This window comes from Hemiscyllium ocellatum, chromosome 4 (genome assembly GCF_020745735.1).
Source record: "Hemiscyllium ocellatum isolate sHemOce1 chromosome 4, sHemOce1.pat.X.cur, whole genome shotgun sequence".
Taxonomy (NCBI): domain Eukaryota; kingdom Metazoa; phylum Chordata; class Chondrichthyes; order Orectolobiformes; family Hemiscylliidae; genus Hemiscyllium; species Hemiscyllium ocellatum.
In genome coordinates, this window is record NC_083404.1 from 139,027,403 (window position 1) to 139,053,094 (window position 25,692).

General features: G+C 46.0%; 1 protein-coding gene across 4 annotated transcripts in view; it reads left to right on the plus strand.

Moving 5' to 3' along the window:
• LOC132815121 (zinc finger protein 521) overlaps positions 1-25,692 on the plus strand; it is a 480,095-nt gene that overhangs the window by 230,391 nt on the left and 224,012 nt on the right. For 3 of the 4 annotated variants that reach the window (XM_060823910.1, XM_060823905.1, XM_060823907.1), the window contains one exon: positions 4,916-4,987. The exons of the other annotated variant lie outside the window; for it this stretch is intronic. In XM_060823910.1, the coding sequence (XP_060679893.1) occupies positions 4,916-4,987 (72 nt within the window). The remainder of the gene's footprint in view (positions 1-4,915; positions 4,988-25,692) is intronic. 4 annotated transcript variants of the gene reach the window in all.

The following is a 25,692-nucleotide window of genomic DNA, read 5'->3' on the forward strand; positions in this document are numbered from 1 at the left end:
TGCCAATGGTCACATTTGAGAGACAGTAGTTGCTATGGGAACCGTGTCAATGTTTACTGCAGATTCTCATCTCCTTTGCCTTCACTTCCTGTCAGCTCTCATAGCCCAGGCCAGCTCTGTAGCTGTAGCTGCTTCCATTGGAGGGAGTGTGCAGTAATCAGAGGGTACAGACTGACCACCATTGGCAAAGCCGTTTGAAAGGGAGGGCCGAGAGGGTTTGGCGTTTTCACACAGTGAGGCTTTGTGACCCGGAATGTGCTGCCTGAGAGTGGAGGCAGTCGGAGCTTTCAAGAGGGCATTCGATAACTATGAGAAGCGCAATTAAAAGTTGCAAGGCTGTGGGGAGAGGGTTGGAAAGTGAGGGAGTGTTTCAACAACTCTTTCCAACAGCCAGCACAAGTTCAATGGGTGGAATGACCTCTTCCCGTGCTGGTTCACTGTCAGGTTTAACACCTCTCGCTATCCTGGGATTGAGAGGATGTGTGGTCCAGTAGCAGCATGTTACTGCAACTTAAGTATTTTTGAATAAGCAGGAAGAGTGCTGGAGAAACGTAGTGGGTCAGGTAGTGTCTGTGGAGAGAGAAAAACATTTCAAATCCATTATAATCCTCAACACCAGTCCCCCACGAGGCTGCATACTGAACCACCGACTGCATTTCTTATAGACTCAGAATGGATCAGGGCTGAAAAATTTTAGGTTTTTTTTACTGTTGATTGAGAGGGAGGGGAAGCGAGTGGAACAGATAGTGAGGAAGCTCAGAACAAAAGGCAGAGGGAGTGCTACTGATGGTAAAGCAGAGATAGGGGTGTAAAATAGGCATCAATAGAGTGGTGCTGGAAGAGCACAGTAGTTCAGGCAGCATCCAAGGAGCAGCGAAATCGATGTTTCGGGCAAAAGCCTTTCATCAGGAATGATGATCTCTGATTCCTGATGAAGGGCTTTTGCCCGAAACGTCGATTTCGCTGCTCGTTGAATTGCTGTGCTCTTCCAGCACCACTGATCCAGAATCTGGTTTCCAGCATCTGCAGTCATTGTTTTTACATCAATAGAGTTAGTCGTAGAGAACTGGTCAGCCCTTTTGAGAGCAAACAAGACACTGAGAGGTAGGGGAAAGGCTGTAATCAGAGTGGGGGACAGAGTTCAGGATTTGAAGTTGTTGAACCCGTTGATGAGTCCTGAAGGCTATAAACGTCTGAGTGGACGATGAGGTATAGCTCCTGCAGTTTGCACAGGGCTTCACTGGAACAGTGCCTGAGAGAGAAATGTTAGCACGAGATCTACTCTCAACCCATCACATGCTGGAGCAACAACATCTCACTGTCCACTTCGTCACTTTACAGCCTTTGGAACTCAACATTGGGGTTGACAACTTCAGAACCTGACCTCTGACCTCCATTGTGGGTACACGCCCTTCACCACCCTCCACAACTTGATGACATGGGCTTATTCTCAGCAGAATTCATCAATCGTTTCCAATTAATACTGATGAATAATACCTGCTCAACATCTATAGCACTTCTCTAACATCATTAACACTCCCTCTGTCTTTTGCTCTGAGTATCCTCACCATCTGTTCTACACAGTCCCCTGTATCAACAGCAGAAAGGTGTCATTCTCAAGACCCTTTCAGTTCCAAAGAAAAACCATACCATACTCAAAACGATAAGTGTTTTTCTCTCTCCACAGACACTGCCAGACCTGCTGAGTTTCTCCAGCATTCTCTGTTTTTGTTTCAGATTGCCAGCATCTGAAAAAGTTTGCTTTAATGAGCTTTTTTGAAATTGTTTGAGAGTGCCTGTCCATAGTTGCCCCTTGAGAAGGTGGGGGGTGAGCTGCCTTCTTGAACCGCTGCAGTCCATGTGCTGTAGGTAGACCCACAATGTCCTGAGGGAGGGAATTCCAGGATTCAGACCCGGCGACACTGAAGGAACGGTGATATATTTCCAAGCCAGGATGGTGAGGGGCTTGGAGGGGAACTTGCAGGGGGTGGTGTTCCCATGTATCTGCTGCCCTTGTCCTTCCAGGTGGAAGTGGCCATGGGTTTGGAAGGTGCTGTCTGAGGATCTTTGGTGAATTTCTGCAACGCATCTTGTAGATGGTAGACACTGTTTCACCTGGGCATCGGTGATGGAGGGAGTGGATGCTTGTGGATGTGGTGCCAATCAAGCAGCTGCTTTGTCCTGGATGGTGTCAAGCTCCTTGAGCTGCATCAGTCCAGACCAGCGTCAAAGTGAGCGGTGCTGGAAAAGCACAGCCGGTCAGGCAGCATCCAAGGAACAGGAGAGTCGACATTTCAAGCATAAACTCTTTACCCATCCAGACTAGTGGGGAATATTCCATTATACTCCTGACCTGTGACTCTTCGATGGTTTGGGGGAGGGGGTCAGGAGATGGGTTACTCACTGTAGTATTCTGAGCCTCTGACCTGCTCTAGTCGCAGTTATTTATTTGGGGAGTCCAGCTGAGTTTCTGATCAATGATAACACCCAAGATATTGATAGTGGGGCAATTCAATTATGGTGACACCATTGGATGTCATGGGACAAGGAAGGGTTAGATTCTGTTCTTTTGGAGATGGTCATTGCCTGACCAATATTACTTGCCTTGTACCTGACCATTGTTCAGTTCACCTTGCATTTGAAAGTGGCCTGCTTCAGTATTTGAGGAGTTGCGAGTGGTGCTGAACGTTAAGCGATCAGTGAACCTCCCTATTTCTGACCTTATATTGGAGGGAAGGTCATTGGTGAAACAGCTGAAGATGGTTGGGACTTGGATATTCCCCTGAGGAACTCCTGAAGAGGTGACTTGGAGCTGAGGTGACTGCCTTCCACCATCTTCTTTCGCATTGAGTATGACTCCCACCAGTAGAGAGATTCCACTTTGATTTCTCTCAACACTGCTGTACAGCAAGGATTCTTTAGGAGAATTGGCTGGAACATTAGCCTCTCAGCAATGACTTGGAGCCATAGAATCACAGAGGGCTGGATCACAGAAAAAAGGCCCTTCAGCCCATTGAGTCTGTGCTGGTGAAAAACCACCACCTAACTATGTTAATCCCATTTCCCAGCACTTGGCCCATAGCCCTGTCATAGCGAAGGCACATCTGAATGTTCCTTCAATTGTGATAAGGGTTTCTGTCTCTCCCTCCCTTACAGGCAGGGAGTTCCAGATTCACCCTCTGGGAGAAAATGTTGTTCCTCACATCCCCCTCTGAATCTCCTGTTCCTTACCTTAAATCATAGCCCGTTGGTCATTGATCTCTCCATCGAGGTGAAATAGAGTCATAGAGATGTACAGCATGGAAACAGACCCTTTGGTCCAACCCGTCCATGCTGACCAGATATCCCAACCCAATCTAGTCCCACCTGCCAGCACCTGGCCCATTTCCCTCCAAACCCTTCCTATTCATATACCCATCCAGATGCCTCTTAAATGTTGCAATTGTACCAGCCTCCACCACATCCTCTGGCAGCTCATTCCATACACATAAAATGTTTAGAGTCTTGGTCATATCGCACGGAAACAGCCCCTTCAGTCCAACACCTCCAGATTTCCCAAACAAAACTAATCCCATTTGCCTGTGTTTGTCCCATATCCCTCTACACCCTTCCTGTTCATGGGCCTGACCAAATCTCTTTTAAATGTTGTAACTGTACCTGTATTTACCACTTCCTCTGGCAGTTCAATCCACATATAAACCAACCTCTGAGAGAGTGGTAGAGTCATACAGCACGGAAACAGACCCTTCGGTCCAACCCCTCCATACTGACCAGGTTTTCCCAAACAAAATATCTTCCTACCTACCCTGTTTGTGCCCCTCAAAATTTGATCCATCTCAAACAACTCCACTCTCCGTCCCGTCTGCTCTAAAACAACCCCAGTCTGTCCAATCTCTCTCCGTCACTGAGAGTCTCCAGCCCAGGCACCATCCTGGTAAATCTCCCTCTGCACCCTCTCCCAGCGCTACCACATCCCTCCGAGAATGTGGATTCCAGAAATGTACTGTGCACTGTGGCCTGGCCAAGGACCATTCCTGATGAAGGGCTTTTGCCTGAAACGTTGATTTCCCTGCTCCTCAGACGCTGCTTGACCTGCTGTGCTTTTCCAGCACCACTCTATACTTCAGCTAATAAAGGCAAATATTCCAAATGCCTCTGAACCTCTTTACTCACTATCCTGATACCTGCACACCAAGATCCATCTGATCCTTGGTGCTTCCCTGGATTATTTCATCCCTCGCGTCATACCTACTTCATCCCAATGTAACATTTTAAAATTACATCCTTTAAACTGGAAAGGACTGGGCCAGTAACCAGGGCAGTGTGGGGTGGGGTGGGTGTTGAAAACAGAAAGAAACAAAAAGTACTTTGTGCTGCAGTAACTTGGAGGTATCTCTCATTGTGCCCCTGTTTACCCCATGATAGAAAACAGCCTCTCTCCTCTGCCCAGCCCTCTGCAATTAGACTAATATCTGATATAGCAGCATACCCACTGTCTGACTGTGTAGTTATCTAGAGACTTCAATATGAGATAACACCATCTCACAGTGAATCGAACTTAAGTAAGTCCAAGAAAATCTTCACCTTAATCACAACAAAGCTTGCTTATGCTAACAAAATCCTAGATGCCATTTCCCCCATCTTTTCCGAACCTATTTTCTATCCCATTATCCTTTGCTGCATGAACTGAACTTCCTATTTATTTATTTCTATATCTGAATATCAGAAGTACCTTTTCTGTTCCTCCAACTTAACAGACCGAGTTTTGTAACTGTAACGATTATATTTAAAATCTTTTTATATTCCTTACGAAAAGAAATGTTCTTTGTAACAGCTACAGGGGAGTTTTGGGGGCGTCATGCTGAATTGCCACCCAAGAATCTTCAAAAAACAATTCTGTCTGTGCCAACTTTAGGAGGGGACAGGCCAGGATTGGTGCTACAACGTGGTTTGGAAGGGGAGTCTCGCAGTCCGAGAGCATTTAAAGGTAGATTTCTCTCTGCATCTATCTATTGATCTGTCTCATCTTTCTGTACATCTACCTGTCTTATCTGTTGAAGTTTTGTTTTAAGAGAGGGAGCAATTTATGCTTTGTTGGTCAGCTGAAGAGTCACTGAGTAACAAACACAGAGTTCGAAACGAGCTGAAAAAAAAGAGTGAGAGAGGTGCTATCAAAGTTTTCAACTCTGCACTCATCAGAACCAATGTTAAGCTTCAAAGCTTCACAACAATTTGAACTACAGGACAAACGGTGCTTATGGGTTGGAAAGTTCACTCTACTCACTGGGGTTTATAAGAATGCGATGTGATCGCATTGAAGCTTATAGGATTCTTAAGGGGCTTGACAGGGTCAATGCTGAGAGGATGTTTCCCCTCACGGGGGAGTCTAGGAGCAGAGGGTACAGTCTCAGAATAAAGGGGCACCGATTTCAGACTGAGATGAGGAGGAATTTCCTCTCTCAGGGTATGGAACTCCTTGCCCCAGAGAGCTGTGGGGGCAGAGTCCTTGTGTATGTTTAAGGCTGAGATCGATAGATTCTAGATCAGTCGTGGAATCACAGGAAAGGGCAGGAAGGTGAGTGTGAGGAATGTCAGTAAAAAATGAGGTCTGCAGATGCTGGAGATCACAGCTGCAAATGTGTTGCTGGTCAAAGCACAGTAGGCCAGGCAGCATCTCAGGAATAGAGAATTCGACGTTTCGAGCATCAGCCATGATCCTATTGAATGGGGGGAAGCAGGCTCAAGGGGCCGAATGGCCTACTCCTGTTCCTATTTTTAATGGACTTATGGTTTGACTGACTCTGACCATGGAGAAATTAAGAGGGAATTATAAGACCACAAGACATGGGAGCAGAAGGAGGCCAACGAGTCTGCTCCACCATTCAGTGAGATTACAACTGATCTGATCATTCTCAGCTTCACTTTCCTGTCTTTTCCAAACTCTTGGGTAATTTGAAAAACAGGTTATAGGCTTGAGTTGTTTTTTCAGAGAATGGATCACCCTCTATGAGTGTGTAAATACCTCAGCCAATGAGGCTGGACCAGCTGACCAATCGGCATCCTTCCCTGCTGTGGTATAAATTATTCTGACCATTTGAAATTTGGCATTGTGGCGAGATTCCAGATGAGTGCAAGATGCAAAGCTCCAATCAAATGGCTCTCTTTTCACTCAGTTTCAAGGCTTCTGAAGACTTGTCTCGTCATAGCTCCAGAAAGTCATCTCAAATAAATGTAACAAAGGAAGCCAAACAAAAAAGGATTCCCTTGTGATGGTTTATAAGTGTCTTTTTTGCCCTCTCGGTAGTTCCAGAAAAGCTGAGCCCTTTGACTAAGCTGTTGCGCAGAGTGTTGGCCCTTTTCAGTGGTTTCTCTATGACTCTGAGTTCTTTACTCAGCAAGTCGTGAGTTCATGGAATGCCCTGCCAGTAGCAGTGGTGGACTCTCCCTCTTTATGGGCATTTAAACGGGCATTGGATAGGCATATGGAGGATAGTGAGCTAGTGTAGGTTAGGTGGGCTTGGATCGACGCAACATCGATGGCCAAAGGGCCTGTACTGCGCTGTATGTTTCTATGTTCAATGTTCTATGACCCCATTGCTTTGGGTGGTATCACTCTAGCACTCTGCTGCATTGGATGCGTGCTCTCTGTGCGCCTTCTTCTGCTGTTCCATTCTGATGCGTGAATATTACCATCCTGACTGTCCTCCGCTACCCGTCAGAATAATCGCATCTTTCCTATTCTCTCCGAAAGGAGACCCGACCCATTCGCTATTGAGAGTTTGGGCTCCAGGGGTGAGTTTGTTCAACCCTCTCCATTCCTAACTCTGTTTGCTCATCTCATTACTTCATCCAAACAAAGGTCTGATCAATCACAGTCTCTGGATCTTTAGTTGACATCTCTAACAGCCTCAATAGCATTTAGGAGGAGAGATTTTTTTCCAGATTTGCATTTCCCTTGGATCCACTTCCTTGTTGTGGACTCCCTTACCAGAGGAACCTGTTCCCATCCATTGATCCTGTCAGTTCCTTCAAACCCAAGCTGCTCAGTGCCATCACATGCTCACCTTCGACCCTCAGGGATGCACCAATCTAATCAGTGCAACCTAGCTTCCTGGATCAGGCTAGTGGAATAGTTTGTCAAAAGTAAATGATTAATCTTTTTAAATATTAGGCGATGCACTTAGAGTCATAGAGATGTACAGCATGGAAACAGACCCGTCGGTCCAACCCGTCCATGCCGACCAGATATCCCAACCCAATCTAGTCCCACCTGCCAGCGCGCAGCCCATATCCCTCCAAACCCTTCCTATTCATATACCCATCCAAAAGCCTCTTAAATGTTGCAATTATACCAGCCTCCACAACTTCCTTTGGCAGCTCATTTCATACACATACCATCCTCTGCATGAAAAAGTTGCCCCTTAAGTCTCTTTTATATCTTTCCCCTCTCACCCTAAACCTATGCCCTCTAGTTCTGGACTCCCTGACCCCAGGGAAAAGACTTTGTCTATTTACCCTATCCATGCCCCTCATAATTTTGTAAACCTCTATAAGGTCACCCCTCAGCCTCTGATGCTGTAGGGAAAACAGCCCCAGCCTGTTTAGCCTCTCCCTGTAGCTCAAATCCTCCAACCCTGGCAACATCCTTGTAAATCTTTTCTGAACCCTTGCAAGTTTCACAACATCTTTCCGATAGGAAAGAGACCAGAATTGTATGCAATATTCCAACAGTGACCTAACCAATGTCCTGTACAGCAGCAACATGACCTTCCAACTCCTGTACTCAATACTCTGACCAATAAAGGACAGCATACTATCCTGTCTTCACTATCCTGTCTACCTGCACTCCAAGGTCTCTTTGTTCAGCAACACTCCCTAGGACCTTACCATTAAGTGTATAGGTCCTGCTAAGATTTGTTTTCCAAAATGCAGCACGTCACATTTATCTGAATTAAACTCCATCTGCCACTTCTGAGCCCATTGGCCCATCTGGTCCAGATCCTGTTGTAATCTGAGGTTTCCCTCTTCGCTGTCCACTACACCTCCAATTTTGGTGTCATCTGCAAACTTACTAACTGTACCTGTTACGTTTGCATCCAAATCATTTATGTAAATGACAAAAAGTAGAGGGCCCAGCACCGATCCTTGTGGCACTCCACTGGTCACAGGCCTCCAGTCTGAAAAACATCCCTCCACCACCACCCTCTGTCTTCTACCTTTGAAACAGTTCTGTATCCAAATGGTTAGTTCTCCCTGGGGAACCTTGTCGAGCACCTTACTGAAGTCCATATAGATCACATCTACTGCTCTGCCCTCATCAATCCTCTTTGTTACTTCTTCAAAAAACTCAATCAAGTTTGTGAGACATGATTTCCCACGCACAAAGCCATGTTGACTATCCCTAATCAGTCCCTGCCTTTCCAAATACATGAACATCCTGTCCCTCAGGATTCCCTCCAACAACTCGTGGGCAGCACGGTGGCACAGTGGTTAGCACTGTTGCCTCACAGCGCCTGAGACCCAGGTTCAATTCCTGACTCAGGCGACTGACTGTGTGGAGTTTGCACGTTCTCCCCGTGTCTGCGTGGGTTTCCTCCGGGTGCTCCGGTTTCCTCCCACAGTCCAAAGATGTGCGATTCAGGTGAATTGGCCATGCTAAATTGCCCGTAGTGTTCGGTAAGGGGTAAATGTAGGGTATGAGTGAGTTGCGCTTCGACGGGTCGGTGTGGACTTGTTGGGCCGAAGGGCCTGTTTCCACACTGTAAGTAATCTAATCTAAACTTGCCCACCACCACGTCAGGCTCATTGGTCTATAGTTCCCTGGCTTGTCTTTATCGCCCTTCTTAAACAGTTTGCCAACCTCCAGTCTTCCGGCACCTCACCTGTGACTATCGATGACACAAATATCTCAGCAAGAGGCCCAGCAATCACTTCTCTAGCTTCCCACAGAGTTCTTGGGTACACCTGATCAGGTCCTGGGGATTTATCCATTTTTATGCATTTCAAGACATCCAGCACTTCCTTCTCTGTAATATGGACATTTTGCAAGATGTCACCATCTATTTGACACAAGTGATTTGATTGTGTCTGCATCACCAGGCTACACAGAATGAGCTAGAACTGGCTGCCTTGGGAAATGGGATCTACTGTCTTCGATTGTAGCATGACCATTTTTACCTTGTAAAAGTGACATTGCAGATTTATCATGGTTTAGTATGATGTAGCGCAGAAGAAACCATTCAGCCCATTGTAACCTGCTGGATCTTTGAAAGAGATACTCACTTAGTTCCAATCCCCCTGTGCTTTACCCTAATGTTCTGTGAAATTTCTGTTCAAGTGGATGAGTCCCTTTTCAGAGTTGCTATCAAATCTGTTTCCACAGCCCTTTCGGGCTCTCAACTCTCCCTTTCTTCAGAAAGTAACTCCCTCCCCCCCTCCTACTGGCTACCCCTTTTTGTATCAGTGCCCATCATTCCCAGGATGGGGAAATGGAGGTACCCCTTGTGTTTCCATCAGGGGTAGGCATCAACATATTCCCATGTGATATTCCCGCCTGGCAGCTAAGGATAGGAATTGTTCAGTTGCATTCTAACACGTCCCCCTTTAGTGGCTTCAGTGAGATTCATGAGCTTATTTCTCTCGCGTCGACATCCTAAAACATAATCTGCCTTTGCGTCACATCTGTGAAAGATATAGACAGGTTGAGTGAATGGGCAAAATGTTTGATGTGGAGGTGCTGGTGTTGGACTAGGTGGACTAAGTCAAAAGTCACACAACACCAAGTTATAGCAACACTGCAAAAGCTTGTGATTTCAAATAAACATAGTTAAAAATCACACAACACCAGGTTATATTCCAACAGGTTTAATTGGAAGCACACTAGCTTTCGGAGCATCACTCCTTCATCAGGTGGTCAGAAGACAATCACCTGATGAAGGAGTGTCGCTCTGAAAGCTAGTGCTTCCAATTAAACCTGTTGGACTATAACCTGGTGTTGTGTGATTTTTAACTTTGTCCACCCCAGTCCAACACTGGCATCTCCAAATCATCAAATAAACATGTTGGACTGTAAGCTGGTATTGTGTGACTTCTGTCTGTATATACGTGAGGTGATGGCCTAGTAGTATTATCGCTGATAATATATGATTTCTGACTTAATGAAATGTTTGGCAGAGGAGAGTAGTAATGTGGGGAAATGTCAGCTGACCCACTTTCACAAGGAGAACAGATATGTTGGATATTACTGAAATGGAGAGGGACTGCAGAAAGCTGCAATACGGAAAGATCTCGGTATCTTTATACATGAACCGCAGAAGGTTAACAAGCAGGTCAGCAAGCGACTAGGAAGACACATCAGCCTTTATGGATTTACTAGAATGGTTCCAGGGATGAGGAACTTTGGAGATGAGGATAGATTGAAGAGTTTGGGAGTATTCCCCTTGGAGAGAAGAGAGGAGATCGATAGAGGTTTTCAACACCAGGAACGGGCTGGACAGAGTGGGCAGGGAGGAGCTGTTCCTGGATGTGAAAGAGACAAGGAGGAGGGGGTGTAGATTTAAAGTGAGGTGCAAGGGTGATGGGTTAAAAGAACTGGTTTACCCAGCGAGTAGTTAGGGTGCGGTTTACCCAGCGATTAGTTATACCCAGCAAGTAGTTAGGGAGCGGTTTACCCAGCGAGTAGTTAGTGTGCGGTTTACCCAGCGAGTAGTTAGTGTGCGGTTTACCCAACGAGTAGTTAGTGTGTGGTTTACCCAGCGAGTAGTTAGTGTGCGGTTTATCCAGCGAGAAGTTGGTGTGCGGTTTACCCAGCGAGTAGTTAGTGTGTGGTTTACTCAGCGAGTAGTTAGGGTGCGGTTTACCCAGCGGGTAGTTAGGGTGCGGTTTACCCAGTGAGTAGTTAGGGTGCGGTTTACCCAGCGGGTATTTAGGGTGCGGTTTACCCAGCGAGTAGTTAGGGTGCGGTTTACCCAGCGAGTATTTAGGGTGCGGTTTACCCAGCGAGTAGTTAGGGTGCGGTTTACCCAGCGGGTATTTAGGGTGTGGTTTACCCAGCGAGAAGTTAGTGTGTGGTTTACCCAGTGAGTAGTTAGTGTGCGGTTTACCCAGCGAGTAGTTAGTGTGTGATTTACCCAGCGAGAAGTTAGTGTGTGGTTTACCCAGTGAGTAGTTAGGGTGCGGTTTACCCAACGAGTAGTTAGTGTGTGGTTTACCCAGTAAGTAGTTAGGGTGCGGTTTACCCAGCGAGTTAGTTAGGGTGCAGTTTACCCAGCGAGTTAGTTAGTGTGCGGTTTACCCAGCGAGTTAGTTAGGGTGTGGTTTACCCAGCGAGTTAGTTAGGGTGCGGTTTACCCAGCGAGTTAGTTAGGGTGTGGAATGCCAGCCTGGAGATGTGGTGGGAGCATATTGAACTCGATGTTTTAAGAGGGGCATTGGATGGTTATTAGGAGAAACAGTGAGCAGGGAGAAGGCAGGAGATTTGTGTCAGGGGATAGAACTGGTATAGGCACGATGGGCTGAATGGCCTCTTTGTGACTGTAATAATTCTGTGATTGGGTGATTGAAGAGGGATGGAATATACAAGTAAAGTTTGGGTCTTGTTACAATGTACAGGGATTCCGTGTGGCCGACCCTGTGTCCACTCAGGTCTCCTTACCTCAGGTAGGGTCTAGGTGTATTGGAGATAGGTTCACCCAACTGATCCCTGGGGTGAGGGGGTTATCTGATGAGGGAAAGGTTGATCAGGTTGGGCAGTTAGAAGAATATGGGGTGACCTTATTGAAACATTAAAAAAATCTGAGGGTGGCAAGGTAGATGCTGAGAGAATGTTTCCTCAGGTTGGGGAGTGAGTCTGGAACTAAGGGGCACAGTTCCAAAATTCTGTCTTTCATTTGAGACAGAGGAGGAGATAATATTTGCTCTAAGAATCTCATTAGACTGTGCACTCCTCCAACAGCAGCAGAGACCTGTTGAGTTGGGTTAAATTTGATCTAAAAAGGTTAGAGTCACGGGGCTGCAGACGGGAAAGGGAGGGGTTAAGGTGACAGTCATTATCAGTCATGACCTCACTGGAAAAAAGGAGATTGAGGGGGGACCTGACTGAGGTTTACAAAATCATGAAGGGTATAGACAGGGTGGATAGAGACAAGCTTTTTCCCAGGGTGAAGGATTCAATAACGAGAGGTCACGCTTTCAAGGTGAGAGGTGGAAAGTTTAAGGGGGTTACACGCGGCAAGTACTTCACACAGAGGGTGGTGGGGGTCTGGAACACGTTGCCAGCAGAGGTGGTAGAGGCAGGCATGGTAGATTCATTTAAGATGCATCTGGACAGATGCATGAGTAGGTGGGGAGCAGAGGGATACAGATGCTTAGGAATTGACCAACAAATTTACACAGTACATTTGGATCGGCTCAGGCTTGAAGGGCCGAAGGGCCTGTTCCTGGGCTGTAAATTTTCTTTGTTATTTGTTCTCACTACGTGATGGACCAGGCTTGAATAGCATCCTCCTGCATTTGAGTCTAATGTTCGCGTGCCCCCTTCTTTAGGCGTTGGATTGTTTGTCACAGCCTGGAGATAGTGAGGACTGCAGGTGCTGGAGATCAGAGCTGAAAATGTGTTGCTGGAAAAGAGCAGCAGGTCAGGCAGCATCCAAGGAACAGGAAATTCGATAAGCCTGATGAAGGGCTTATGCCCGAAACGTCGAATTTCCTGTTCCTTGGATGCTGCCTGACCTGCTGCTCTTTTCCAGCAACACATTTTCAGCTTGTCACTGCCTGGACACAGTACAGAGGCTGGAGATTTGTTTTGTGAAGATTGTTTCTTTTGGGTCAGGCGCCAGTTGTAACCATTTCTGTTGAACAGTCAGTAACACCTTGCGTCATACAGCACTGTCACACTCATGAAGTATTCCAGGAGCATCATTAGAGATAGTGGCACTGGGAGAGTTGTTCAGGAGAGCGGGTCTCATGTTTAGTCAAAGTGCTAGATTTTATTGAAGATTTTAAGTGAGGGGAGAGAGAGAGAAAAACTTAGAACACAGGAGCAGGCCATTCGGCCCTTCAAGCCTGCTCTGCCATTCAATATGATCATGGCTGATCATCCAACTCAATAACCTGTTTCTGTGTTGTTTGATGGACATTATTTTCTGTTTGTAAGCCTGTAATTTAGACTTTAGTTTGGGGTTTTGGTTAGACAGGTGACAGGTGTGTGAGATAGAGACTAAGTGCACTTGCGTTGATCAGAACACACTGCCACTGGGTTAGAGAGAAATGGTTTCCCCGTGTTACTTCACTCACTCCCTTCCCACCTCACCACCTTTGAACCCTCTCCGCCTCCATCTGAAAAAAACCACCAAGGTCAGTTCCCATGACAACTACACGACACGGAAATGCAAAGGAGGCAGCTCACCACCACCTTCTCCAGGGCAACTAGGGACGGGCAGTAAATACCAGGCTTGCCAATGTCACCCTGGAACAATGTAAGAGAACATAAGTAAAAGGGACTCATCTGGCCTGTTGACTCTGGTCTTCCATTCAATAACACCGTAGCTAATCATTTACTGTGCCACAGAACAAAGCCAAATAAGGCCAGTCAGCCCGTCAAAGCCGTACTTGCCCTTTGATTGAGCATTGGTCTCACTACATGAAGAAAAAAGGCCTATGCCCAAAACATCAATTCTCCTGCTCCTTGGATGCCGCTTGACGAAGGCTAATAGCATGCTGGCCTTCATAACAAGAGGAATTGAATATAGAAGCAAAGAGGTGCTTCTGCAGCTGTTCAGGGCCCTGGTGAGACCACACCTGGAACACTGTGTGCAGTTCTGGTCTCCAAATTTGAGGAAAGACATTCTGGCTATTGAGGGAGTGCAGCGTAGGTTCACGGGGTCAATTCCTGGAATGGCGGGATTACCTTACACTGAAAGACTGGAGCGACTGGGCTTGTATACCCTTGAGTTTAGAAAACTGAGAGGGGATATGATTGAGACATATAAGATTATGAAAGGGTTGGACACTCTGGAGGTAGGAAACATGTTTCCGCTGATGGGTGAGTACCGAGCCAGAGGACACAGCTTAAAAATACGGGGTAGACCATTTAGGACAGAGATGAGGAGAAACTTCTTCACCCAGAGAGTGGTGGCTGTGTGGAATGCTCTGCCCCAGAGGGCAGTGGAGGCCCAGTCTCTGGATTCATTTAAGAAAGAGTTGGATAGAGCTCTCAAGGATAGTGGAATCAAGGGTTATGGAGATCAGGCAGGAAGAGGATACTAATTAGGAATGATCAGCCATGATCATATTGAATGGTGGTGCAGGCTTGAAGGGCTGAATGGCCTACTCCTGCACCTATTGTCTATTGTCTGACCTGCTGTACTTTTCCAGCACCACACTCTTGACCCTCACTACCATAAACAAATCCTTATTGAATCCCTACAGTGTGGAAGTAGGCCACTCGGCCCCTCGCAAATGCGTCCTACCTCGACCCACCCCCCCATTCTATCCCTGGACTTTCATGGCTAACCCACCTGCACGCTATGAGCAATTTATCATGTCCAATCCACCCTGACCTGCACATCTTTGGACTGTGGGAGGAAACCGGAGCACCCGGATGGAAACCCACACAGACAGTTGCCTGAGGCTGGAATCGAACCTGGGACCCTGGTGCTGTGAGGCAGCAGTGCTAACCACTGTGCCACTGTGCTGCACTAACCTGTCTGGGTGACCTCCATGTCCTGCAGTCGCTTCAGCATCCAGAAGGCTTTTGTCCTGATTACGCCTGGCAGCTGGAGTCTCCACAGCCCTCTGGCTGAATGTTTCCCACCCCCTTCTGAAATAGAGAGCTTCCTCCTCATCTCGGCCCCGAAAATGGCGGACGTGGCTTGAGGCCTGGTCTTTACGCCTGGTGGCTAAGCAGTTCCAGAGCAGGCGAGGGTGCTTCGAGCGATCTTCCTTTGCTAATTCGACTGGCTTCCTTTGTTTCGTTAACCTGTTGTTAGTGTCCATGAGCTCTTGAACCTGGACCCGTTTCGAGACTCCACTGCCCTGAATACGGCAAGTGACGAACCCTGAGGAATTCTAGAACAGCAGCGATACTGTGATCATAGTTAGTGTGTTGCTATTAGAAATGTTAATTACAGCTTTCCCCATGGGATTCGAATTTCACAATATTGATGTTTGCTCTTGTGTAACCTATCGGGAATTAGCAAAAGGAATTTGTAGATTTATAAAAAGCAGCTACTGGAAAAAGAACATAATGTTTGACAGCTGGTATAAAAAAAGAGAAAATAGTGAAATTTGTGTGGGTCTACGGGGAGAGTTTCTTCTCTAACTTGGAAAATTAGTAGTAACATGCGGTGATTGATTTATATTAAAAAATGCTTTTTTTTGGGGGAGTGAATATAGCCCAAGAGTCTGAACATGTGTGGTCACCAATTTCCAGGACTGAAAACTGATCCTCAGTACACACCATAGAATATTCCAGCATAAGGCCATTATATCTGTGATTGTCATTTGACTGAGGTCTTTCATTAATCCCACTGCGTCTACCAGACCCTCCCCCACATTCACTCTCACACACACACACACACACACACACACAAACACACTCACACAAACATACACACTCAGACAAACACACTTACACACGCACACACACTCTCTCACACACACACATACAACAACTCACACAAAAATACTCACACACTCAGACGAACACACTTACACACGCACACACACAAGCACACACACACTTTCTCACACAAACACACACACAAACACGCTCACAAATATACTCGCGCACACTCTCACACACATGCACACACAAACACACATACACAAACGCACACTCACATACACAGACACACACACACAGACAATCTCACACACACACACACTTTCTCTCTCACACACACACACACAGACACTCTCTCACAGATGCACACACACACAGATACTCTCACACACACACATACACAAATTCTTGAAAGTTCCTGTTGAATCTGCTTCCAAGAAATCTCTCCAGAGTCTGGAATTCCCTTCAGAAGTGTAGGCTGGACTATATTCAAGGGCTCAGTAAGACTGATGTTTGGTTGAGGAGGCACTCAAGGGGTATGAGGGGCTGACAGGGCAGAGAGTCTTGAAAACAATCATACCAACCATTTCTTGTAGAATGGTGGAGCAGACTGGATGGGCCGAATGGTCTGTTCCTGCTGTAAATAATTGCATTCTTATGAGTAGCCGCATGAGAAGAATTCTGCATGTCTCCACTCTTGTCTCTGAATCTGTGTCCATGAGAAACAGTTTCTCCTTATTGAGCTTGTGCTAGCGTTAGTGCTTTAAGAGCTGTGTCACTTTAAGAGTTTGACATGCTATTACATCAAAGTCCAGGGTGGAAGTCATGTGATCAGTTGCCATATGCAGCCGCGCAAGAAGCATGCGTGTAGGAGGTTACTGCGAATTGTGGGTAAGCTGTCCGTCAATTTGTTTGAGATTTTCAAGGTTAATGAATTTAAGTGTTTTTACTGATAATATAAAACTCATCAGCCATGCTGGGTAGTTTTCCTAATGAAAACTGGCAGAGGAAAGGCAATCTGCCATCCTTACCTGGTCTGGTTTACACATGACTCTGGACTCACAGCAATGTATTGGTGCTTAATTCCCTCTCAGCAGTCAGGGATAGACTATACTGACCAAAACTGCCTAGATCCCATGAACGGATATTTTAAAAAGTTGCTGAGATAGATCTCAGAGAAGCTACAGTTCTGTGTTTCGACCCTCCCCAGAAAGAGTGGTGTTCACAGAGAGAGAGGGCTCAGGGGGAGCTGGTCTCTGCCGAAAGGAATGGTGTAGATTAGGAATGTATACCGAACAGAGACAGTGGAGGCAGGGTGTGTGGGCTCTAAAGAAACGGTCACACAAAATTCCAACTTGTCCCAAATTCAGGGGCTAAATTCTTCTCCGAGTCGAATGCTGAAGCTGTGTGTGTGTGTCTGTGTGGGTGTCTGTGTGTGTGTGTGTGTGTGTGTGTGTGTCTGTGTGTGTGTCTGTGTGTGTGTTTGTGTATGTGTGTGCGTATGTGTGTGTGTGTGTGTAAACTGTGTGTCAGCCTGAGTGTGTGTGTCTGTGTGTGTGTGTGTAAATGTGTGTGTGTGTGTTTGTGTGTATGTATGTGTGTGTAAACTGTGTGTCAGCCTGAGTGTGTGTGTGTATGTGTGTAAATGTGTGTGTGTGTGTGTGTGTATTGGTGTGTGTATGTGTGTAAACTGTGTGTGTGTGTGTGTGTGTGTGTGTGTGTGTGTGTGTGTGTGTGTAAACTGTGTGTCAGCCTGAGGGATATAGCACTCGTCATGAAGAGCAGAGTAACCTGATTGGTTTCTCACATTCTGGGCATGAGCCTTCCTGTTATGACATGGGGTAAACCCCTCCCCACCCTCCGCCCCCCCCCCCCCCCCCCCATCTAATTTAAACCAGCAACACAGAAATGATTTACCCCATGTGGTAATCTGTGAAAATTTGAGAGGCCAGGAACAATTTAAAGTAAAAAGTAACAACTTGATTTCTTAAAGTCTAACGGAGAATAATTAATTAACAACTATTTACAACTCTTTTCTCTGACCTATCTTTTATTTTCCCCTTCTACAGTACTAGTCTGATAAAACACCTGATTAAGATTTACCAAAATTCAAATTTCAAAACCAGCCAGCTGTCGAATCTTCCCTTTGTATCTTCCTCTGGAGATTTCTTCTTAAGATTTCTCTTTCACAGGTGGCCAATAGATAAAGGTATCTTTAAGAGATCTATTCTCCAGACAGTCTGCATGTGTCCTTGGTTGGTGGTTCTCCTCTCAAATATTCAATTTTCTCCAGTCTTATACCCCCAAAGTATTGGATTGTGTCATTAGTTTTTAAGATTGTCAATATACTCAATTCAAACTTGATTGAAGTTTGGTATGTTTTTGGGGGTATAAATTAAACTGATAGGCCCAATTCGAATTTGTTTTTGTCTCCAGACAACCAGCTGCCCATCTGCTAGGCCACATGTTACATTGTACTGTATTCAGCACACTTGGTGCTATCAGGTGGTTCTGCAAGCTTTTAACTCTCTTAAAAGTACAATACACCCACATCTTCATAACACTTACTGTCACCAGCATGTGCCTGAAACACGAGTTCAAAAAACCCGGCCAAACCATCACCTGGAAAGGTTCTTGTACACTTACAGGGCAAACTTATCTCAAAAAGCTAGGGCAAGGGAAGAGGGCACTCCGAGTCGCCTGCAGGTACAGCATTGTGTGGAAGGTCAGAGTCATGCATCTGCACTGGGAGCCTGGGTACCACCAGAGCTTTCTGAACAGGAGCGCAGGAAGACTAGATCTTACCAAGTCACAAAGCCCAGACGTAGCTCTCAGGGCTAAAGGGAACAAAAGGTGTGTGGAGAAAGCAAGAAAACAGGGGACTGAGTTGGATGATCAATCCTGATCATATTGGATGGTGAAGCAGACCCAAAAGGGCTGAATGGCCTACTCCTGCCTCTATTTTCTATCCAATGGAGCAACATTGAGGAGAAACAGAACCTTGGGGGACTGTACGTTACTTTTCTTGTGCTCGAAATACACACAGCAGTGAGCTTGGATAATGGGGTGGAGCACCATCAGGATGACAAGTGACATCTGAACAACACGCAAGACACCAACCTGTTTAAGAGTCAAGAGCACTCAACAGTAAAGTCCATTGTCTGAAAGGTTACACCACCACAAGATCTGGAAGGATAGTTAAACCACCTAAACGTTATCCAAAGTCTTTAGTTCTTCATGTTTTTAGTTGTTTGCAGTTACTCTAATGTATACATATTATCACTGTAGGTTCATGTAATCTTTATTTTGGGGATAAAAGGGAATATTTCGGAAAATGATCACTTTATTCTCACAATTTTATTCAGGACATTCTCTTCTTACTGTTCATTTTCTTTGGCATAAAAACAAGTGCTGTTTAGGGAGGGGAATCTGTTGTCCTTACCCCGTCTGGTTTACATGTGTGTCCAGACCCACAGACAATGGGATTGACTCTTAATTGCCCTCTTCAATGGCTACTCAAACCATTCAGTTCAAGGGGCGATTGGAGAATGGGCAAAAGGTCCATCCTCACAGACAATGCCCCCATCCCATTAGAAATCCAGATATGCCTCATCGCCCAGCTCCCCCATATCAACCCCATTGGATTCATCCTCAGAAAACTCCAATGTAGTTGTCAGACACTCTCTCCCTTTTATGAAAGCCAAGTTTATTTTGTCTGACCTTATAAAGAATTTCTGAGTTAACTGTTAAGATGCCCTTAGTAACAACTTCCAGGATTTTCCCAATGACTGATGTCAGGCAAAGTGGCCTGTAGTTCACTGTTTCACATCTGCCTCTTTTTCAATATTGATACTAAGTTCCACTGGGATTATTCTAGGATCTGGGGAGGTTTGGCAAATGATCACCCCGGTGCTGATGTCTTTCAGAATCTTAGGATGTAGGCCATTCGCTCCTGGGGTATCATTGCCTTTAATCATTTAGAATCTCTCACTTTCTTCCCTGCAAAGTGCTAGTTTTTCACCCCAGTTAGCTCCCTCCATTCCTGCTGAGTAATTAATGCCGTGTTTCCTAGCTTTGCTTAAGTAAACGTGGCCGTAAAGTGGACTGTTTCACACAAAATGATGCCGGCTCTGCCCCCTGCTCATGGTGTGGGCTGACCCCCTCGCTATGCAAATGCCAATTGTTGTTGTAAAGGCCCTGATTGATTACATTTCTTCCTGTTACGCCCTCATGTCTGACGGAGATCTGGATGGGCAGATGGACATTCTTAAAGGTGCCAAACTCTAAGGAGATGTCACTCAGTCTGGAGTCGGATAAGATCCTCTGGCCTCAATCTGCCAATGTACTTGCAGATTGACTTCATTTAAAGCGACCATATTCATTCAGAAAGCACTCCCACAGCATCTGCCTACCAAAAAAATCACATCCATTTTTATTCCATCACCGTGTTGCTGAACGTACAACATTAGCTGTCAATCGCAGAGTATTGTCACCTCCTGCAGCCCCTACCTTCTCTCAAACACAGCTGATATTGTCAAAACTTGGGAAAGTGACATCACTGCATGTTTGAATCTGACCCAATGATTGACCATTGTGAATCCAAGTAAAAAATGAGGTCTGCAGATGCTGGAGATCACAGCTGAAAATGTGTTGCTGGTTAAAGCACAGCAGGTCAGGCAGCATCTCAGGAATAGGGAATTCGACGTTTCGAGCATAAGCCCTTCATCAGGAATCAATTGTGAATCAATTGTGAATCCAATGCAGGGCACCTTTCCTGGTACTGGTTGTGATAAGACACTTCCCCCAGGTAGAGTCCAAAACCCAAGACCCCTGATGTTCACACCAACACATCCTCAGGCCAACAGCCGCGTGGATTTGAGAATTTTCCACCGAGATGCTGATACATACCAACAAAAGTAATGACCAACAAAAGTAGTGAACAATCTACAAGATGCACTGCAGATATTCACCAAAGCACCTTGCCTTCTCTTTATTCTTTCATTGGAGTATAGGGTTCAATGGTGTTTATTCCCCATCTCCAAGTGCCCTTTGAACTGGATGGCTTGCCCAGCCATTTCAGAGGGCGGTTAGGAGTCATAGAGATGTACATCATGGAAACAGACCCTTCGGTCCAATCCGTCCAGGTATCCTTACATGATCTAGTCCCATTTGTCAGCATTTGGCCCATATTCCTCCAAACCCTTCCTATTCATATACCCGTCCAGATGCCTTTTAAATGTTGCAATTGTACCAGTCTCCACCACTTCCTCTGGCAGCTCATTCCATACACATACCACCCTCTGCGAGAAAAAGTTGCCCCTTACGTTTTTTTTAAATAATTTCCCTGTCCTCTTAAACTTATGCCATCTAGATCTGAAATGTTGTGGGTCTGGAGTCACATGTAGGCCAGACTGGGTAAGGACGGCAGATTTCGCTCCCTGAGATGGCAAGACTGACAAGACGTAGAAAGACTGGATCAGTTAGGATTATGTTTTATTATATTCATTCGAGTTTAGAAGAATGGGGGTAAATTCTTACAGAAACCTATAAAATTCTAACTGGACTAGACAGGGTCAACACAGGAAGGGTGTTCCCAGTGACCGGGGAGTCCAGAACCAGGGGGTCACAGTCTAAGGATACGGGGTGGGCCATTTCGGACTGAGATGAGGAGAAATGTCTTCACCCAGAGAGTGGGAGCCTGTGGGATTCTCTGTCACAGGAAGTGGTTTGGGCCAAAGTATTGAATGTTTTCTAGAATTGATGATAGTTTCTCAGTCATTATTATGGAAACTACTTTCATATAATTTTTTTAAAAGCAAAATTCATTGAATTTAAATGCCATCCACTGCTGTGGTGGGGTTATGAACCCATGGTGTAAGAGCATTTTGTATTCACATGTGGCATGAATGTGTTGCTGGCAAGGCCGGCTATTATGGCCCATCCCTAATCACACCATGAGAGGCGGTGATGAGCTGCCTTCTAGAACTGCTGCGGTCCCTGTGCTTGAATTGGATTCACAGTGTCTCCAATGTTGTGGTTCTGCTCGCCGAGCTGGAAGTTTTTGCTGCAAACGTTTCGTTCCCTGGCTAGGGAACATCATCAGTGCTGTTGGAGCCTCGTGTGAAGCGCTGCTTTGGTGTTTCTTCCGGTATTTATAGTGGTTTGTTCTTGCCGCTTCCGGGTGTCAGTTTCAGCTGCAGTGATTTGTATGTGGGGTCCAGGTCGATGTGTCTGTTGATGGATGTTCTTGCCGTTTCCGGGTGTCAGTTTCAGCTGTAGTGGTTTGTATATGGTGTCCAGGTCAATGTGTCTGTTGATGGAGTTTGGGGATGAATGCCATGCTTCTAGGAATTCTCTGGCTGTTCTCTGTCTGGCTTGTCCTATGATAGTGGTGTTTTCCCAGTCAAATTCATGTTGCTGGTTGTCTGAGTGTATGGCTACTAGCGATAGCTGGTCGTGTCGTTTTGTGGCTAGCTGATGTTCATGGATGCGGATTGTTAGCTGTCTTCCTGTTTGTCCTATATAGTGTTTTGTGCAGTCCTTGCATGGTATTTTGTAAACTACGTTAGTTTGGCTCATGCTGGGTATTGGGTCCTTTGTTCTAGTGAGTTGTTGTCTGAGCGTGGATGTTGGCTTGTGTGCTGTTATGAGTCCTAAGGGTCGCAGTAGTCTGGCTGTCAGTTCTGAGACGCTCCTGATGTATGGTAGTGTGGCTAGTCCTTTTGGTTGTGGCATGTCCTCGTTCCGTGGTCTATCTCTTAGGCATCTGTTGATAAAGTTGCGTGGGTATCCGTTTTTGGCGAATACCTTGTATAGATGTTCCTCTTCCTCTTTTCGCAGTTCTGGTGTACTGCAGTGTGTTGTGGCCCTTTTGAATAGTGTCCTGATGCAGCTTCGTTTGTGTGTGTTGGGGTGGTTACTTTCATAGTTTAAGACTTGGTCTGTGTGTGTTGGTTTCCTGTGTACCCTTGTGGTGAATTCTCCGTTGGGTGTTCTCTCTACTAACACGTCTAGGAATGGGAGTTGGCTATCCTTTTCCTCTTCTCGTGTGAATCGGATTCCTGTGAGTGTGGCGTTGATGATTAGGTGTGTTTTTTCTATATCTGTGTTTTTGATGATTACAAAGGTGTCATCAACATATCTGATCCAGAGTTTGGGTTGGATTTGTGGTATGGCTGTATGTTCTAACCTTTGCATAACTGCCTCTGCTATGAGTCCCGAGATTGGTGATCCCATGGGTGTTCCGTTGATTTGTTCGTATGAAATGAAGGATTCCGACCCCACACCACAACTCACCAATAGAATAAACAACACACTAAGGAATCTACAAAAAAATGGACAGATAACCAAAGCGGACTAGCAAAGAATGAAACCTGAAAGCAACAACACCCCCAGATTCTATGGACTACCCAAAGTACACAAACCAGACATCCCACTCAGACCCATAGTATCACTACCAGGGACACCAGCATACAAACTGGCCAAAGAACTACAACAAAAACTGAAACACCTAGTCAGCGGATCCAAACACTCCATACAATCAACACAGGAATTCTTGGACGTCATCAGGAATACACACATAGACAAAGAAGAAACCATGGTATCATTCGACGTGACGGCACTGTTCACTTCAATTGACAAAACCCTAGCCAGAGAAACAATAGCCAACCTACTGGACATACATAACAGAACACAGGAGGCCGAACCTATCAACAAGGACGGCATACTTAAACTACTGGACCTGTGCCTCACCACACACTTTACATTCAACAATCAGATATACGAACAAATCAACGGTACACCCATGGGATCACCAATCTCGGGACTCATAGCAGAGGCAGTTATGCAATGGTTAGAACATACAGCCATACCACAAATCCAACCCAAACTCTGGATCAGATATGTTGATGACACCTTTGTAATCATCAAAAACACAGATATAGAAAAAACACACCTAATCATCAACGCCACACTCACAGGAATCCGATTCACACGAGAAGAGGAAAAGGATAGCCAACTCCCATTCCTAGACGTGTTAGTAGAGAGAACACCCAACAGAGAATTCACCACAAGGGTACACAGGAAACCAACACACACAGACCAAGTCTTAAACTACGAAAGTAACCACCCCAACACACACAAACGAAGCTGCATCAGGACACTATTCAAAAGGGCCACAACACACTGCAGTACACCAGAACTGCGAAAAGAGGAAGAGGAACATCTATACAAGGTATTCGCCAAAAACGGATACCCACGCAACTTTATCACCAGATGCCTAAGAGATAGACCGAGGAACGAGGACATGCCACAACCAAAAGGACTAGCCACACTACCATACGTCAGGAGCGTCTCAGAACTGACAGCCAGACTACTGCGACCCTTAGGACTCATAACAGCACACAAGCCAACATCCACGCTCAGACAACAACTCACTAGAACAAAGGACCCAATACCCAGCATGAGCCAAACTAACGTAGTTTACAAAATACCATGCAAGGACTGCACAAAACACTATATAGGACAAACAGGAAGACAGCTAACAATCCGCATCCATGAACATCAGCTAGCCACAAAACGACACGACCAGCTATCGCTAGTAGCCATACACTCAGACAACCAGCAACATGAATTTGACTGGGAAAACACCACTATCATAGGACAAGCCAGACAGAGAACAGCCAGAGAATTCCTAGAAGCATGGCATTCATCCCCAAACTCCATCAACAGACACATTGACCTGGACACCATATACAAACCACTACAGCTGAAACTGACACCCGGAAACGGCAAGAACATCCATCAACAGACACATCGACCTGGACCCCACATACAAATCACTGCAGCTGAAACTGACACCCGGAAGCGGCAAGAACAAACCACTATAAATACCGGAAGAAACATCAAAGCAGCGCTTCACACGAGGCTCCAACAGCACTGATGATGTTCCCTAACCAGGGAACGAAACGTTTGCAGCAAAAACTTCCAGCTCGGCGAGCAGAACCACAACAACGGATACCCGAGCTACAAATCTTCAATCAGATTTTAAACAGTGTCTCCAAGAGCAGGTCAGAGGCCTGGAATCTTACAACGAGTAACTCACCTCCTGACTCCCCAAAGCCTGTCCACCATCTACAAGGCACAGTTCAAGATGCGTTGGAATGCTCCCCACTTCCCTGGATGGGGGCAGCTCCAACAACACTCAGGAAGCTTGACACCATCCAGGACAAACCAACCCGCCTGATTGGCATCACATCCACCAACACTCCCTCCCTCCACCCCCGACACTCAGCAGCAGCAGTGTGTACCATCTACAAGATGCATTTCAGATATTCACCAAAGATCCTCAGACAGCACCTTCCAAACCCACGACCACTTCCGTCTGGAAGGACATGGGCAGCAGATACATGGGAACACCAAGTTCTCCTCCAAGCCCCTCACCATCCTGACTTGGGAATATATCGCCGTTCCTTCAGTGTCGCTAGATCAAAATCCTGGAATTCCCTCCCTAAGGGCATTGTGGGTCTACCCACAGCACATGCAGTTCACACCCACCTTCTCAAGGGAACTAGGGACGGTTAATAAACACTGGGCCCAGGCAGCGACACCCACGGTCTTGTGAAAATCTTCTAAAAGTCTAGGTAGCCTTTCTCTTGCTGGCAATATTCTGACTTGCAAATGTTACTCGCTACTTACTGAAGTCAAACCTGGAATTTGTTCAGCAGTTGGGGCTTGTGGGAATTGTGAATGATCCTGGATAACACGTGGTCATCCGCGAGCATTCCCACTCGCGACCTTTTGCAAAGAGACAAGGTTGTAGCTGGAAGACTGGAGGCTGAAGGGGACACTAACCTGAGGAAATATTGCAACAGGAGGAGAGATAAATGTTGTATTGTGTGATTACAGGCTGCAGCTGCAGCGATGGCAAGTTTGGAAACGGTTAAAACATTTTTGGTTTCACATTTAGTGAGTTTACGGTCGAAATCTCTTGAATTTGTCAAAGAGACAGCCTTTTGTAAATCAGACCAGTCTTTTTGGTTCTCTCATCGACTGTATAATATATCGCTTCTGCCCTAACTGCAGTGCTATTGATTTTGTTTTGAGCAGCGTTGTCTCTGCACTTTTGGATG